The 17,416-nt window shown below is 43.2% G+C and overlaps 1 protein-coding gene across 2 annotated transcripts in view; it reads right to left on the bottom strand.

The window, feature by feature from the left end:
- LOC108412588 (endothelin-converting enzyme-like 1) overlaps nucleotides 1-17,416 on the bottom strand; it is an 84,648-nt gene that overhangs the window by 36,405 nt on the left and 30,827 nt on the right. For both annotated transcript variants that reach the window (XM_037546450.1, XM_037546451.1), the window contains exons 5-7: nucleotides 16,063-16,173; nucleotides 15,369-15,461; nucleotides 12,228-12,352 (exon numbers count right to left, since the gene is read on the bottom strand). In XM_037546450.1, coding sequence (XP_037402347.1) covers nucleotides 12,228-12,352; nucleotides 15,369-15,461; nucleotides 16,063-16,173 — 329 coding nt within the window. The remainder of the gene's footprint in view (nucleotides 1-12,227; nucleotides 12,353-15,368; nucleotides 15,462-16,062; nucleotides 16,174-17,416) is intronic.

Below are 17,416 nucleotides of genomic sequence, written 5' to 3'. Positions count from 1 at the left end.
TTTTTGACTGTTCTTCCAGAAGCACATTTGTGAGGTCAGACACTGATGTTGGACAAGAAGGCCTGGCTCACAGTCTCCACTCTAATTCATAGCAAAGGTGTTCTATAGGGTTGGGGTCAGAACTCTGTGCAGGCCAGTCAAGTTCTTCCACACCAAACTGGCTCATCCATGTCTTTATGGACCTGCTTTGTGCACTGGTGCGCAGTGTTGTGTTGGAACAGGAAGGGACCGTCCCCAAACTGTTCCCACAAAGTTGGGAGCAGGAAATTGTCCAGAATCTCTTGGTGCTGAAGCTTTAAGAGTTCCTTTAGCTGGAACTAAAGGGCCAAGCCCAACTCCTGAAAAACAACCCCACACCACAATCCCACCAAACTTTACACTCAGCACAATGTAGTCAGACAAGTACCGTCTCCTGGCAACCACCAAACCCAGACTCGTCCATCAGATTTCCAGATGGAGAAGCATGATTGGTCACTCCAGAGAACACGTCTCCACTGCTCTAGAGTCCAGTGGCGGCGCTTTACACCACTGCATTCCACGCTTTGCATTGCGCTTGGTGATGTAAGGCTTGGATGCAGCTGCTCGGCCATGGAAACCCATTCCATGAAGCTCTCTACGCTGTTCTTGAGCTGAAGGCCACATGAAGTTTGGAGGTCTGTAGTGATCGACTCTGCAGAAAGTTGGTGACCTCTGCGCACTATGCCCCTCAGCATCCGCTGACCCCGCTCTGTCAATTTACGTGGCCGACCACTTTGTGGCTGAGTTGCTGTCATTCCCAATCACTTCCACTTTGTTATAATCCCAGTTGACAGTGGAATATTTAGTAGTGAGGAAATTTCATGACTGGACTTGTTGCACAGGTGGCGTCCGATCACGGTACCACGCTGGAATTCACTGAGCTCCTGAGAGCGACTCATTCATTCACTAATGTCAGTAGAAGCAGTCTGCAGGCCTAGGGGCTTGGCTTTATACACCTGTGGCCATGGAAGTGACTGGAACACCTGAATCCAATGATTTGATGATGATGATGAGAGTGTGTGTGTGTGTGTGTGTGTGTGTGTGTGTGTGTGTGATTACATCATCGTAAGTCATACTGTGTCCTAAACCACAAATCTGCATTTAAAGGCACTCCACACAGTCCGTTATGCACTTCCATCTGCCTATTCAACCTACAGCAGTTGAGCTCCACACATTCGCACTAAAGTTATAAGGAGTGTTTCTGAGTGATTCTGAATCGGGCACAATATAGTTCAGCCAATCACAGAGCTCTATTAGAAATTCAATTAAACTCTAAACGTTAACGCAGCACAGTAAATAACTTACTCCAAGTTACAATATCTTTTAATTATTTATTTATTTATTTTAAACTGAGTGTTTCTTAGAGACTTTAGTTCCAAACTAAGAAAGCAAAAATTGGACATAAGTATGTCTTGGCTGATTGACTACACTTTGAGGAAAGTGGAGAATTATGTCAAATTGATTTTTTGGCTAAATCCTTTAAAATAACCAGACACACACTCACACCGATGCACACTGTGTGTGTCCCCATGCCATATCAGTTTGAATTATTCCGATATGTTTAAAATGCCGTCCATTAAGAGTTCCACTGAACTGCACAGTTGTCACACAAAGCTACAATCAGCAAGCTTTTACTTCAGTTATCAAGTTGCAAGCCTGTCACATGCGACTTATACACCGTATAAAGTGGCAGCCCTATCATATTCACTCCATGCACTGTACATACAGAAAGTGTTATGAACTCTTATATGAAGGGTAAATGGTTTCCCACAAAAGCTTACAGCCTGCATTTTAATGTCCATGCTCAGTGCAGTATTTTACATTCAAAATGCAAGAGAATCCAGCCAACAAACGGCAACAAAAGGGTTCCAGTTCCAGATGTTTTGAAATAACTGAGACATACAATGATAAATTAAATGGTTTAGCCTTATTAAAACCAGACACAACAGTCAAAAAAGAGATGAACATGAACTGCAAGTGTTGTTTTCAAGGCACTCAAATACAATACATATGCTCACTTACCTATTCATTATTTATAATTTGGCTCAGAAACCGATTCCCAACAGTGGGATCCAGCTGCATTATTCGGTGGAGAAAAATCTTAGTGATCTTAACTAAGAAAAACTGGTGAAATCTAACATATAGGAGTAAGCGCTGCAGAATGATTCAGTTCAACAATACAGGCATAAGGGATGTTCAAATATTGAATATCTGTGTTTTTATTTAATTGTTAAACTGTGTTGTTTACCATACCAAAATATCATTGGCAAACATCACTTTTTGAGGCCCTGCATCTTAGCCATTCTAAAAATCATCAAATTAAATCAAATGTATTTGTAGCGATTTTTACCACTGATGTTGTCACAAAGCAGCTTCACAGAATTCCAGTGAAGACAAAGTCTTAACAAGAATGTAAAACCCCCAGGTGAGCAAGCCAGCAGTGACAGTGGCAAGGAGAACCTCCCTCAGAGCTGAGGAAGAAACCTTGGGAGGAACACATCCTCCTCTGGTCAGACTACCTACAGAGTTATCATACTACTAATATTAATAGTATTAGTACTAGTAATAGTAATAGCTAGAAATCTATGAAAACTTCAATGTAGTTTTCCGGACAGCTAGTCCAAGGCAGGTGGAGGTAGGTGGGGCATGGGCAGCTGATTTGAAGTGGGTAGCAGGAGAGCTCGACAGTCAGTCATCCTTCAGTGTCCGGCCAGACATGTGGGCGGTCGTATACTCGGGAAAAAAGCTGGGAGAGCGAACAAAAACCTTGCAGAGTTTTTGTATCTGCTGGCTCCATTAAAGCAATTAGTGCTTGGACCCCGATAATTGCCATGTTGCAATGTAATAGCTGGTTGATCTACAGAAATCAACATGCTCTACATCAATTTAAATGCAAACCAAATGTAAGCTGATTTTTTTTAATCTGAATGGACTATACAAATTAAATTTGGTGTGGAGCTGCTTGTTGAATACTGGCAAATATGTAAGTGCCTCTTTATGCATTATTCTTTATTTGGCTTGTCTGTTTATAAGGTAGCAAAACACTTCTCCAGTTCTCTCTGCAGAAGGGAATATCCATGTTCCTAACAAAATATTAATGCACAGTTTGTGTCTTCGCTAATCCTGCATGTGCATAAAAGCACAAACAAGTAGTTCCAACTCTGTTTGTGTCACATAATAACACTAGTTTTTACAGCAAAACAGCATGTAGTTGTTTTAACCTATTGTAAAAAGTAGTAAAAGGTTGGACCCCCTTTTGCCTTCAGAACTGCCTTAATTCTTCGTGGCAGACTTTCAACACGGTGTTGGAAACGTTCCTCAGAGATTTTGGTTGGTTATTTGAGTTCCTGTTGCCTTTCTATCATCTGGAACCAGTCTGCCCATTCTCCTCTGACCTCGCACATCAACAAGGCATTTTCGTCCACACAACTGACCGCTCACTGGATATTTCCTCTTTTTCTGACCGTTCTCTGTAAACCCTAGAGATGGTTGTGCATGAAAATCCCAGGAGATCAGCAGTTTCTGAAATACTCAGACCAGCCCGTCTGGCACCAACAACCACGCCACGTTCAAAGTCCCGTCCACGTTAAATCACCTTTCTTCCCCATTCTGATGCTCGGTCTGCACTTCAGCAAGTTGTCTTGACCACCTCTACATGCCTCAATGCACTGAGTTGCGGCCGTGTGATTGGCTGATTAGCTATTTGTGTTAACAAGCAACTGAACATAATAAGCAACCTAATAAAGTGGCTGGTGAATGTATTGGTTAATTATACAAATCCAAGAATATTAAAGGTGTGTCAAGGTGTAATTCATGTGAAATGCAAATGTAATGTGCTGCTGTTATGTGTTGCACCACAAGACCTGAAGAACGACTTTACAACTTATAATGACAAATGACAATAAATACCACTTCACTGGACTTGAACTGCAAAATTTGGATTTTCTGTGTTGACTCTCATGCACCCTCATGAGCTCATGAGCTCAAACTCATGCACCCTCACAACAAAAAGACAAGAAATTTGAGAGGAGCATCATGTTTGAAGCCCCTCCTCCTACCCAATTTCTACCTTAGAGTTCCTGTGACGAAGTTTTCACAATTGCCTTCACCATCCCATTTCTTCCGTGCTCCTCAATCCTATATTAGCCCTACTGCCATTCAAAAAGGGGGTGGTCCAGCCTTCCTGCGCCAAGCAGAAGTCGCTCAGAACTTCTTTCCAAGTTCTCAGAGTTCACCCTCAATCACAGTTTCCCTCTTATTACCACCATACCTTGAAGGCATAGTCCGAAGTCCTAAAATCACATAGGTTACGCCCAGGTTTAGACATCCTGTCACCTTTTGTTAGTAGTCAGTTTATGACCACAAAGCTTCTATTGGTCAGATATTTTTGGGTGGAGGATGATTCTGAAACTGCCACTGATGGAGTTCAGGAGTGTAAGAAAGTGGATCACCACTCAAATACTATCTGGTCAACAGAGGTCCACTGACCACTGATGAAAGGGGCACAGGGTGGCTTATAAAATTTAGATCAGATTATCAGATTATCATGTGTAATTGTACACCTATATAGTGGAGCTATGATACAGGTACACTCTCAGAAACAAAGGTACTGAACTCTCTCTGGGTCAATGCCCCTCTACCCACTGGGGTGGTTCCCTAAAGGCTCCATGTCAGTACTTTTAGTCAGGGAACATAACTGAACCATAATCCACTGAAATTATGTTTTCTAAAATGTACTTATTCCACAGACCCTGTCTCGTCTCAAGGCTTTTTATTTTATTGTTCTATATTAAAACAGTTTCCAAAGCAGGGTCCATGCCACCAAGGGCCTCCCTGCCATCTCCTACTGCCTCTATGGCACTGCACCTGTACCCCCATGCTGGACCTTGTGGGTGGTGGGCCCACACTGTGGGCTGCTCAGCCTCCAGGCATTCGCAGAGGAACACTAACCCCAGGCCTGGCTCCAGGGGTAGGTGCCAGTAACCCTCTCTTGGGCAGGGTACACAATTTCCTGCATCCATTAGTCATGGAGGATTTTTGGATTTAAAACATTTGCACTTTTCACCTAGAAATTTAAACATATTTAAAATATACAATTGGACCTGTTGGAACTGTTGTACCTTTGAGGGAACATTTACATTGTTTGTAGCTCTTTGAATGAAAAATGTAACTGCACAGAACCTTTATCTCTGTGCAGAGCCCAGAAGTGGACAGCAAGTATGTGATATGATCTCACTGGAGCTTTCACAGCTCTGTAAGCAACAGCACCCAAAGGAAAGCAAAGGAAAGCATTTTCACTACGCATAATCCCTGAGGATGAACTCTTGTGCACAGCAATTGCAGCCCCACATTAGCCTACTGGCCTACAGACTTTCCCCACAGGCTTTCAGCTATAGAGTATGTACTACTTTGACTTTCCTTTTTATAATCTGAGACAATTACAGGACGAAAAAACTCAGAAGTCCAAAAGAGACTATTGACCAGATAATGCTTATAGCAAGCACTGAAAGGAAAAGACTGAACTACTCTGGTAAAGCACTGAATCAATGAAGGTAAGACATCTTGTCTTTCTTGTCTGAACTATCAATTGATATTGATCAAAAGCTTCAGATGTCATGGACATTACAAAGTCAAACCACATAGTATTGTTCACAAAGTCTGAACATCTCATTTCTATAAGTTGTCAAATTGGGATCTCACTATTCTCATACCTTCAACTTCATCTGATGTTGTGGACAATTTGTGTTAGCCATCCTCTGACCTCTCTATCCCACACATATATGTAAAACCCCCAGCTATAGCACTAAGCCTGATACACTCAGACCAGTGCCACACAATACATAATTTTCAGGACATTAGACATGAGGTTGTCTAGTAGCATTAGGAATGTTAAGGTCAAAAGAAAATAATTTAAAAAACAGGAGTTATGAAAACTGGAGTTCAATAACATACTGAAGGAGTAGAGAAAATGGGCTTCCAAGCAAGCAACTGCAAGACCTGGTAGACCATCAAAACAGTCCCCATCATATAAACAACATTTAAAGCTTTCATCTCTTGTCAAGACACAAAAAACAAATGTGAAAGATAAAATATCCTAAGAGCATAGAAAAGAACCACAGAGAAAAACCAAGACTCAAAAGGACAAAGCTCCCCAAAAGAATGAGGAAAAACCACTGAGAGGAACAATGACCCAAAAGGAGAATTTCCCAAAGGCATGGGGGTGAAACACTGAAAAGAACCAAGACTCAAAAGAAAAAAAAAAACACCAAAGAATATGAAGAAGAAACATGGAGAAGAACTAAGACTCAAAATGATGAAGAGCGTGAGGAAGGACCACTTAAAGGAACCGAGACTCAAAGGGGAAAACTCCCAAAGGCATGGGGATGAAACACTGAAAAGAACCAAGACTCAAAATGAAAAAATTACCTAAGAACATAAAGAAGAAAGAACCAAGACCCAAAAGGATACCACCTAAGAGCATGAGGTAGAACCACTGAAAGGAACCCAAAAGGAGAAATTCCCTAAGAGCATGAGGAAGAACCATTTAGAAGAACAAATAAAAACTCCTGAAGAGCATGAAGAGACAAGTATGAGGAAGAACCACAGAATAAAAAAAAATCCTTTAGTGCATGATGAAGAACCACTGAAAAGAACCAAGATTTGGGAAAAACTAAATAAGATCCTAATGAAGATCCAGAAGAACCCAGACTTAAAAGAGGAACCTGTGCAAGTAGGACAGCTTTACGCCTACAGACATACCACTCTGAGAATGCCCAATCTCGTCTGATCTTGCAGGCTAAGGAGGATTGGGCCTGGACAGTACTTGGATGGGAGACTGCCTGGGAATGCCAGGCGGTAGAACCTTCGGCGGGCAGTCATGGGGTGGAGGTTAGAGAACCAGCCTTAAGACCGGAAGGTTGCTGGATCGATCCCCTTTGCCAACAGTATGTGACTGACATGCCCTTGAGCAAGACACCTTACCCACTCCCTGCACACCATGGCTAGGGCTGCGCACTGCCCCCCAGTGTGTGTCTGGATAAAGTACTGATCATGTGGGACCCAATCAAGATGTCAGTAGATATGATGCATCTCAAGGGCTCCAGGAAATCCTGCAACTCTTGACAATTGTTTATCTTTCTTCATATCAGCTTTCGCCTCTTCAACTCTACGCTCAGTTTCCTGCATTTGGTGGAAACTGGGTTCATGAGACAATGTGCTGTTAAGAATTTTCAATGCATTAAAAGCACTTTAGATAATTATTGCAAATTAACTTGGACAGCCTTGGTATTCACCTGTGAAATGTCACTGTCTGTTACTGGACCCGTTGCGTCGTAGCGTTTTTCTGATGCTTGACTTACCACAGACAAATTTCCCTTTCACGGATATCAAAATATTATCCTTTCATCCAGGCTTTGTATTCCTTTTAATATCACGCTTTTATAAAAGTGGTGAGTATTGATGAAACCTTCACGAGCGGCATCATAGCCAAAGCTGGCACAGTAAAGTCAAGGTCATGCGTTTGAAGGATTTGGCTGAGCGTGTGATTCCCGAGTGCTCGTCTCTGACTGATTTACCTTTCAGCAAAGCTTTTGATATTATTTCACAGTCAGCATTAAGAGATGCTACAAGCCCACAATTCTTTCAACGACAAACACCGGAGAGAAAAGGAAAACAAGAGGAAGGGGAGCTGTAAAAAAAAAAAAAAACAACCCAAGAGAGGGATTTCAGGTGAAAAAGAAAAGGAAAGAAGTTCTCAGCAGAGAAAAGCGGCGCTTGGAAGGGAGCCTGCGGAGATGCGTGCATCGCTGAGACGCCAGGAGGGAAAAGAGAGAGAGAGAGAGAAAGAAAAGAGGAACACAAAGATAGACGCAAAAGTCATTCCTGCCTTCAAACTCCTGAGTCGCGCAGATGAAAGCGGATTGGCTGGAGCGGCAGGCGTCACCATGGTGATGATAATAACAGTGATTATGAGGGAAGGTTTCATTGTGGCCATATTATGGGCTATAATGTGTTATTACAGAAGCGCATGAAGAGCAGACACTAGAAGAAATTACTCAAGTCTTTTTCCTGCCTATAGGAAAGCGTGGAAGGAGAGAGAAAGAAAGAAGACGCAGATGGAAGAAAGGAGAGAGATGAGATTAAGTCAATTTAATCAGGCTTAATGACAGGCGGACAAGCCAGGTGACTCTTGATAAGGTGCAAACAGAGTGGACAGAAAAACACGTTTATATAAGGACAATCTATACATACTAGATCACACATACACTATAGGTCAATATGTTCACACCCCTACTAATTATTAGTCAATAGTTAAGTCATGCAATCTCCACAAACAGTGGTGGCAGAAAGGGTTGTACTGAATTGACAAACATAGGATGCCTCTTTTGCCTCAAGTCAAGTCCTGAAATTTCTGCCAGGCTAGATCTGCCTTAGACAACTGTAAGTGCCATATTTGTGAAATGGAAGCATTTAGGAGCAATAACAACTAGTAGTAGACCATGCAGAGGTAGATCTCACAGAGAGGGGCTGCTGAGTGCTGAAGCCCAGGATGCATAAAAATCATCTATACTCCAATGCATCACTCAGTATGGATTTCCCTGAGATGGAATGAAATGGAAAAGCTTTATGAAATGGGTTTTCAGGGCCAAGCAACTGCACATAAGCCTAAGATCACTATGTGCAATGTCAAGCATCGACAGGAGTGGTGTAAAGCACCAACATTTGACTCTGGAGCAGTGAAAACATCCACTCTGAAGTGATAAACCATGCTTCACTATCTGGCAGCCTGATAGATGAGTCTGGGTTTGGCGAATGTAAACAGTGCCAACAGTAAAATTAGTGGAGGGGGGATAATGGTCTGGGACTATTTTTTCAGACTTTGGCTATGCCCCTTAGTGTGGCATCAGCATACAAATCCATCAATACACCCACAGGCAGATGTAGGCCTGTGCCAGTACAACGCTCCTCATTTGGGTAATCATGTGGAAAATAATGCTGGTAAATGGATATTTTTATAGGTTTTATTATTTCTTTCCACAAACTGTCTAAATATGTTTTCTTCTTGTCATCTTAAGATGGTTTCTTCAAGTAGAGCAAAAGCAGTGATAACATTTGAGGTGAAGTTAAATAAAAGAACACAACAATTGCACATCCTGGTGGAGGCGTGTTAGTGTGTGTTATGCTGGTCTGAGGGGATCCCAAACAGTAGTGCTGCTGGAGTTTTTAAACACCTCAGTGTCTCTGCTGGACTGAGAACAGTCCACCAACCAAAAATATCCAGCCAACAGCGTCCTGTGGGCAGCGTCCTGTGACCACTAGGACCACAAGGACTAGAGGATGACCAACACAAACTGTGCAGCAGCAGATGAGCTGTCATCTCTGACTTTACATCTACAAGGTGGACTGACAAGGTAGGAGTGTCTAATAGAGTCCAGCAGCACTGCTGTGTCTGATCCTCTCATATCAGCACAAGCACCAGAGAATGACCCACCACTTAAATAACACCTGCTCTGTGGTGGTCCTGAGGGTGTCCTGACCATTGAAAAATAGGGTAAATTTATTAAATAAATCAATAAATGAACAATGCATTTTTATTCTAGTGGTATGTGGGGTTTTTACTGTCACTGGGGGCTGTTACTGTGGTAACTTGGTTAACCGTTACCGGCACAGGCCTCGGCAGATGCACGGTATTGTTCTCAGTATTGGATGGCTGTCAGTAGCAATCAGAATCAGCCAAAGAGGCCCTAAAGCCTCACACACACACACACACACACACACACACACACACACACACACACACATGCCCAGTGGAACTGACAGCAGGACAGACACACACATGGCGAGTGTCAAGTCTTACATTTGACTGCCAGACTCTAGGGAGCTCTGCATGTCTGTGTGGTTGTATTGGAGGTGCCACTGTTGCATGACCCCTCAGCTGTAGCTCGGCTGATTAGTATTGACCCACAACACGCCCACTTAACCACCCACATGTGCACACACACACACACACACACACACACACACACACACACAAAGAAAGCTCACTAGACAGCAGCTAACATGTGCATTTGTGGATTAAAACAATAAGCCTAGTGACATTCACATCCCGTCTTTTCTTACATCCTCTCGCTCTTTCTGTCTTTTTCCTATGTACAAATCTAATTCCAATAAAAGAAAATAGAAAGTAGTGATTGATACATTTGACCTGCATTCAACTGAAAACAGTACAAAAACACAGTATTTGATGATTTACTTAATAAGCTTTACTGTTGTTTTCTTTGTGTTTGTAAATATATGCTCATTCCTGCAGCATGTTCCAAAAAAGTTGGGACAGGAGCATGTTTACCTCTTACCTTTCCTGTCAACAGCACTAAATAAATCGAGTTTTTGCCATTCTTCAGGCATCCATGTCTTCAGCTGTGCAACCATACCCGGCATTCATTGTGATATTTTACACTTCATAAGGCTCCTCACATTTTCAATAGGAGACGGGTAGGTCAGTCTAGCACTGCAGGATGGTTTCTTGGTGTTGTTGTGCTGAAATAAGCATGGACGTCTCTAAAAACACAGCGTCTAAAAGGCAGTATATCGCTGTTGTCGGAAGAAAACCTTGTATCTCCAAAATGAGAACTTTACAGGAGAAGGAAAAAACATACTGTACTTTTAATGTAAGTCAATGGAACCAGAATATTGTCAAAGTCATTTTGGTCCATTTCTTTTGATCCGTTCATCATGAAATTTATACATAATGTGAACAACAACAGGCTTTTTTAAATTAAGTCATAAACTGAAAAACAACAAAAATGGAGATGTGAGGTTTTGTTCCGACAGCAGCGATATGTTGCTCCAAAATGTGTATTTATGTCTTGTTTTCACAGATGTTCATGCTATCTATGTCGTGGACTGGCAGTTCAGGAACCAGCCGAACCAGCGAAAAGAAGTTCAACGGTTTGACCCCCTGAGCCAACAAGATGTGACTGAGCTGTCCTTGAGCAAGGCACCTAACCCCCAACTGCTCCCCGGAAGCTGTGGATAGGGCTCCCCACCACTCTGGGCAAGTGTGCTCACTGCCCCTAGTGTGTATTCACTAGTGTGATTGTGGTGCTTCACTTTTCAGAGGTGAAATTATGGGACTAATAAGGGTCTCTTAATCTTAATGGACCCCCACCTTAATCTTAATGGACTTAACACCCCCATGCTACAACAGACACTGGCTTTTTAGGCTGGTAACTGAATCTGGATGGTCCTGTACCTCTTTGGCCTGTAGAACACAACATCCATTACTTCATAAACAATCCAAAAGTTTGACTCTTCAGGTCCATCCATCCATCCATCCATCCACTTTCTAAGCCGCTTCTCCCTCAGGGTTGCAGGGGGGTGCTGGAGCCTATCCCAGCGGTCGTCGGGCGGAAGGCAGGATACACCCTGGACAGGTCTCCAGTCCATCGCAGGGCAGACAGATAGACACAGACAGTCATGCACACACTCACACCAAGGGGCAGTTTACCATGTCCAATTGGCCTGACTGCATGTCTTTGGACTGTGGGAGGAAACTGGAGAACCTGGAGGAAACCCACGCAGACACGGGGAGAACATGCAGACTCCACACAGAGAGGACCCCGGTCACCCGGCCAGGGAGCTGAACCCAGGCCCTCCTTGCTGTGAGGCGACAGCGCTACCCACCGCGCCACCGTGCCGCCCCGACTCATCAGGTCACTGAGCATATTTTTTTCTGGATTCTCTGAATCTTTTTATGATATTAGGCATAGTGGTTGAGGGAAATCCCTAAAATTCTCACAAATGCTCGTTCCAGAACTTCCAGAACAGCTGGACTTTTGGCTGATGCATCCATGCTTGCAAATAAAGGACTGGACCTTTCCTGGATGCTCCAATCATACTCAAGCATGATTAAATCACCATTACAATGTTTTCTGAACATTTAACCATGTTTCTAGACTTAAATGGTACCTGTACCAACTTCTTTGGAATGTTCTGCCAACATCTGAGCACATATTTACAAAAAAAAAGGTTGACAATAAAACATTAAATATCTTTTCTTTATACTGCTTTTGTTCAAGTACAGGTGAAAGTGAATTTACAAATCAGCAATTTCTGGTTGTATTCGCCTTTTACATACTGTCTCAACTTCTGAACTGATTTTGTAAGTACCTCTCGTCTTATTTTCTTCACAAACTTCATTCTCTCCGTACCTTTTTGAGGTAGTCTTGATGATATCAGAGACTTTCTGCATGTAGTCTGTTGCCAGCACCACAATCTCTTCTTCTTCCGAGAAGTTATCATGGAATATTCTATCCAGCAGACGCTTCCAGTGCAGCTAAAGACAGAAAAAGGAATAGAGAGAGAGGAAAAGGAGACAGGGAAGTAGAGAATGTCCATAAATGTCAAAATGTCATGGCAGTCTTTCCTCTTATCATACTGTACCACATAGACACGAAACCATTTTCTGCTGAAAAGGGCCTGAATTCATAAAGAATTCCCAATCACTTAGGGACATATTTCAATTTTGGCTGTATTGATTTATAACTCATTTGGGACTCCCATCTCTGCCAAGCTTTTAAAAAGTGTAACCCGCCGTTTTATGGGTTTTCAAAATGGCAAATTTGGATCAATCAAGCGTGAAGTTGGCTGGTGCCATTTCGGCCTGTTTGTGTTTTATTCTGAGGTTCAAAGTCATCACAAAAAAAGGTCTTCTGAGAAAAAAATGGCAACGAAATAGCAGCGAAGTGCTGTTAGCTCAGCAAAGTTTCACTCTGGTGATATTATGAACGTTTAAATAACTTTATTCTACATGTTATAGAGACGGACACTATATTTCCAAATGTATTTCACCCATCCAAGTCACTGAATTCAGGTGTTTCAATCACTTCCATGGCCGCAGGTGTATAAAGCCAAGCCCCTAGGCCTGCAGACTGCTTCTACAGACATTAGTGAAAGAATGGGTCGCTCTCAGGAGCTCAGTGAAAAGTGTAGAGAGCTTCATGGAATGGGTTTCCATGGCTGAGCAGCTGCATCCAAGCCTTACACCACCAAGCGCAATGCAAAGCGTGGAGTGCAGTGGTGTAAAGCGCTGCCACTGGACTCTAGAGCAGTGGAGACGTGTTCTCTGGAGTGACCAATCACGCTTCTCCGTCTGCCAATCTGGACGAGTCTGGGTTTGGCGGTTGCCAGGAGAACGGTACTTATCTGGCTGCATTGTGCCGAGTGTAAAGTTTGGTGGAGGGGGGATTATGGTGTGGGGTTGTTGTTCAGGAGTTGGGCTCGGCCCCTTAGTTCCAGTGAAAGGAACTCTTAAAGCTTCAGCACCAAGAGATTTTGGACAATTTCATGCTCGCAACTTTGTGGGAACAGTTTGGGGACGGCCCCTTCCTGTTCCAACATGACTGTGCACCAGTGCCCAAAGCAGGTCCATAAAAACATGGATGAGCCAGTTTGGTGTGGAGGAACTTGACTGGCCTGCACAGAGGCCTGACCTCAACCTGACAGAACACCTTTGGGATGAATGAGTGCAGAGACTGCGAGCCAGGCCTTCTCGTCCAACAGAACAACTCGTCTTGGAGCTGTTATAGCTGCAAAGGGTGGGCCGACATCATATTAAACCCTATGGATTAAGAATGGGATCTCATTCAATTTCATATGCGTTTAGCAATATAGTGTATCAGTCTACAGTTCTGTTCATCATTCTAGACCACTGGCTTTCTTCTTTTTCCAGACCCTTCCTACTTATTTAAATGTGAGAGGACACAGGACCAGCATATTTGAATCACTTTAAACATTTACTCACAACCAAATAAACTTCAACTTTGATTAGAGTGGCACTGCGGGTAGCGCTGTTGTATCATAACATACAGGGCCTGGGTTTGAGTCCCCGGCCGGGTGACTAGGGTCCTTTCTATTGTACTTGACCCAAAAATACCAAAAATTCTAGAGTTCTAAGTGTTCATACTGTAAACTACGATTGTATTTTTTTAAGTAGTATTTCAGAGAGATTCTCCAACACATCCATCTTCATCCAAAAATGCCAATAATGAATGGAAGCCAGTAGAACACAATTAACAATAAGTAAATGCAGTCATGCTAATGGGTCCCCTCAAGCTTCCTTTCATTTTGTAGCAGAAAAAGCCCTTTAGGCACTGGTCTGCCTCTTATTACGTCCTGCGTCACTAACTCCTTTGTTTCTGTCCAGCACAGCGCTTTGCAGTTTTACTCTAATAAGCCTAATTTCAACTTATTTCTTTTCAATTTCATTCAATTCAAAGTCATACAAATTAATACATACAATCAAACTGCTCGGCGCTTTATCATTCACGGCAGGTGTCTCTCCTTTCGCTCTCACTTTGGTTGGATGGGCATTCTGAATTGTAGCTGAAAGACAATCCCCAGAGGGCTCTTGAACTAAAGAGAATATCTCTTTTCTCTCTCTCTCTCTCTCTGCAGACCGCAGACTTTTCTGTCTCTGTTGGAGTTTATAACTTCATCTATCACACTGGCTCTTAAAGCACTGTGGCTGAAGAGAGTGTGTATGTATACCCAGTCCCTTCACTCATTTCCTTTCCAGTCAAAAAGGTGTTTAAGTAAAAGAAACACATTTTAGTAACAAGAAAAAAAAGGAGAAAACGTGGATCTTACAATACAATAATATTTTTTCAGTCGTCTTGTGAGTCCACCCCTTAATATGGTTTCCCTTCTTTTCCCAAACACATTCAATGATGCTGAGGTGGTCAGTCCTTTGTTGAGAACACGATTAGCTTCTTTGTTCGATTTGCCAATCAGTTTTCTTTTTTGTCTGTTTCCTTTTCTCAGTGAGGTTCTTCTTGAAACGCTACACATCCTTTCAGACCCACAGCGCTGACTCGTCTTCTCACAGTGGAAGGATGGATTACTCTCTTCTGGCGTCACAATAATTTAGTTTGATAAAATCACTTAAAATAAGCAAAAACATTCAGAAAAGAGTCGAATAGTCCTAAAATAAGCTTACAACAATTTTAAAAATGAGAAACAGATTATCGAATATATAGAAATATTAGACACAACATACGTGGACGTAGTTTGACTTGCCAAGATCCTATTTTTGTGAAGTGTGAGGCTTGATTTTCTTCTATCCTGCAAATATGAAAGCTGTAAGTGCTGTTTATCTGAAGGTGTCTACCAGGTCTTCCAGGTGGTTGTTAGGAATCCCATTCTCTTTGTATCATTTAATCATTTTTTGAAGTTTTGCAAACTCCCATTTTTTTCGGTTTTTTTTTCCTTTGTCTTTCTCCTTCCTTGTGCAAGTGGATTGTCTTATATGCTCAGAAATGAGGGTCTCCTTCGCATAGTGCATGTGTACTCACGCTAGGTGCCATACGCTGGAGCTGCTTGAGTGTGATCCGGTTGTACATGCTACTGATGTCTTTTCTCTGCTCGTCAAATTCTGATACGGTGATCTGGAAGAGAGACACACAAAGAAAAACATACTCATAATCCATCTCAACCCTCTGTTGCATAAAGTTGCCTCAGGATAACAAACCCACATTCTTCAAATAAATAAAATGCATTTACTTTGTAAATACGTAATGGCCACTAAACGGCATACGGTGACCAATTAAAAACTTGTACTTTCCATATAACCCTTTACTGTCGGTGAATATGTATCACACACACAGCCTATACCAGGGTGGAAGGCAGGATACACCCCGGACAGGTCACCAGTCCATCAGACAGACACACACACCCAGGGGCAATGTAGCATGTCCAATTGGCCTGACTGAACGTCGTTGGACTGTGGGAGGAAACCCACGCAGACACAGGGAAAACATGCAAACTCCACACAGAGAGGACGCCAGTCACCCGGCCAGGGAATTGAACCCAGCCCTCCTCGCTGTGAGGTGACAGCGCTACCCACCGCGCCACCGTGCCACCCTGCCACCCGATATGTATCACGTCATTGTAAAATGATGAATGTGGGTTTGTTGCTGAGGCAACATTATGCAGTAAAGGGTTAATACAGATGAACAACAAGCAAATGAGCCCAGATGTGATACTCACGTTGGCCAGTCTCGTCTCAAGGTCTAAAATCTCTCGGGATTTCACTGTGGCGTTGTGAGCTCCCAGCATGCTCAGCAGCCTCTCCATCAAGGCCTTGTAAGCAGTCAGGATCTGACATCAGTAGCACAGGATGACAGCAAGAACATGACATCATTACTGGAAAAATGGAGCACAATGCTGACATGAGACCACCTTAGTGAAGCTAATTACAGTGACGAGAAACTGGTCAGCCATGACATCACCCAGCGGCCTACCGGCACGTGCATGATCTCACCAGTGGGGGACGAGAAACAGCTGTGACATCATTAGCAAACCACGCAGCCGCTGACATCATAAGCTGGTGCCCAGGCACAGATGTGACAATGTCAATTAGGGACACAAGCTCTCAGCGGGAGAGCAGCGGGAAAAGGAAAGCAGCAGATGGTCCTCAGACGACACAGATGGAGAGATGGAATAAAAGACGAAGGAACATTTGTAGAGAGAGAAATAAATTAACAGATGAAAGAGGGAAGCAGAGATGAGACAATACAGCTGAATAGTTAATCTGATCAGGGGGGCAGTGTCCTGTTATCTTCATGCTCTCACTGAAGGCCCTCACTGATCACTCTATAGAAGGCCCTCACTGATCACTCATTTACATTACATTTACAGCATTTGGCTGACGCTCTTATCCAGAGTGACTTACAATTTGATCATTTATACACAGGTAGGCGAAGGAAGTGTTAGGAGTCTTACCCAAGGACTCTTATTGGTACAGTGTAGGGTGCTTACCCAGGTGGGGGATTGAACCCTAGTCTAGGGTGTAGAAGGCAGAGGTGTTACCCACTACACTACACCAACCACACATTATAGAAGGCCCTCACTGCTCACTCTAACCAAAGGCCCTCACTGGTCACTCTAACAAAAGGCCCTCACTGGTCACTGTAACTGAAGGCTCTCAATGGTCACTCTCACTGATGGCCCTCACTGGTCACTGTAACTGAAGGCCCTCACTGATCACTCTATACAAGGCCCTCACTGGTCACTCTACAGAAGGCCCTCACTGGTCACTGTAACTGAAGGCTCTCACTGGTCACTCTATAGAAGGTCCTCACTGATCACTGTAACTGAAGGCCCTCACTGGTCACTGTAACTGAAGGCTCTAACTGGTCACTCTAACTGAAGGCCCTCACTGATCACTCTATAGAAGGCCCTCACTGGTCACTGTAACTGAAGGCTCTCACTGGTCACTCTAACTGAAGGCCCTCACTGATCACTCTATAGAAGGCCCTCACTGGTCACTGTAACTGAAGGCCTTTACTGATCACTGTAACTGAAGGCCCTCAGTGGTCACTGTAACTGAAGGCTCTCACTG

This window comes from Pygocentrus nattereri, chromosome 17 (assembly GCF_015220715.1).
Source record: "Pygocentrus nattereri isolate fPygNat1 chromosome 17, fPygNat1.pri, whole genome shotgun sequence".
NCBI lineage: Eukaryota > Metazoa > Chordata > Actinopteri > Characiformes > Serrasalmidae > Pygocentrus > Pygocentrus nattereri.
The sequence above is the reverse complement of the archived record's forward strand: the minus strand, read 5'-3'. Positions and strand labels throughout refer to the sequence as shown.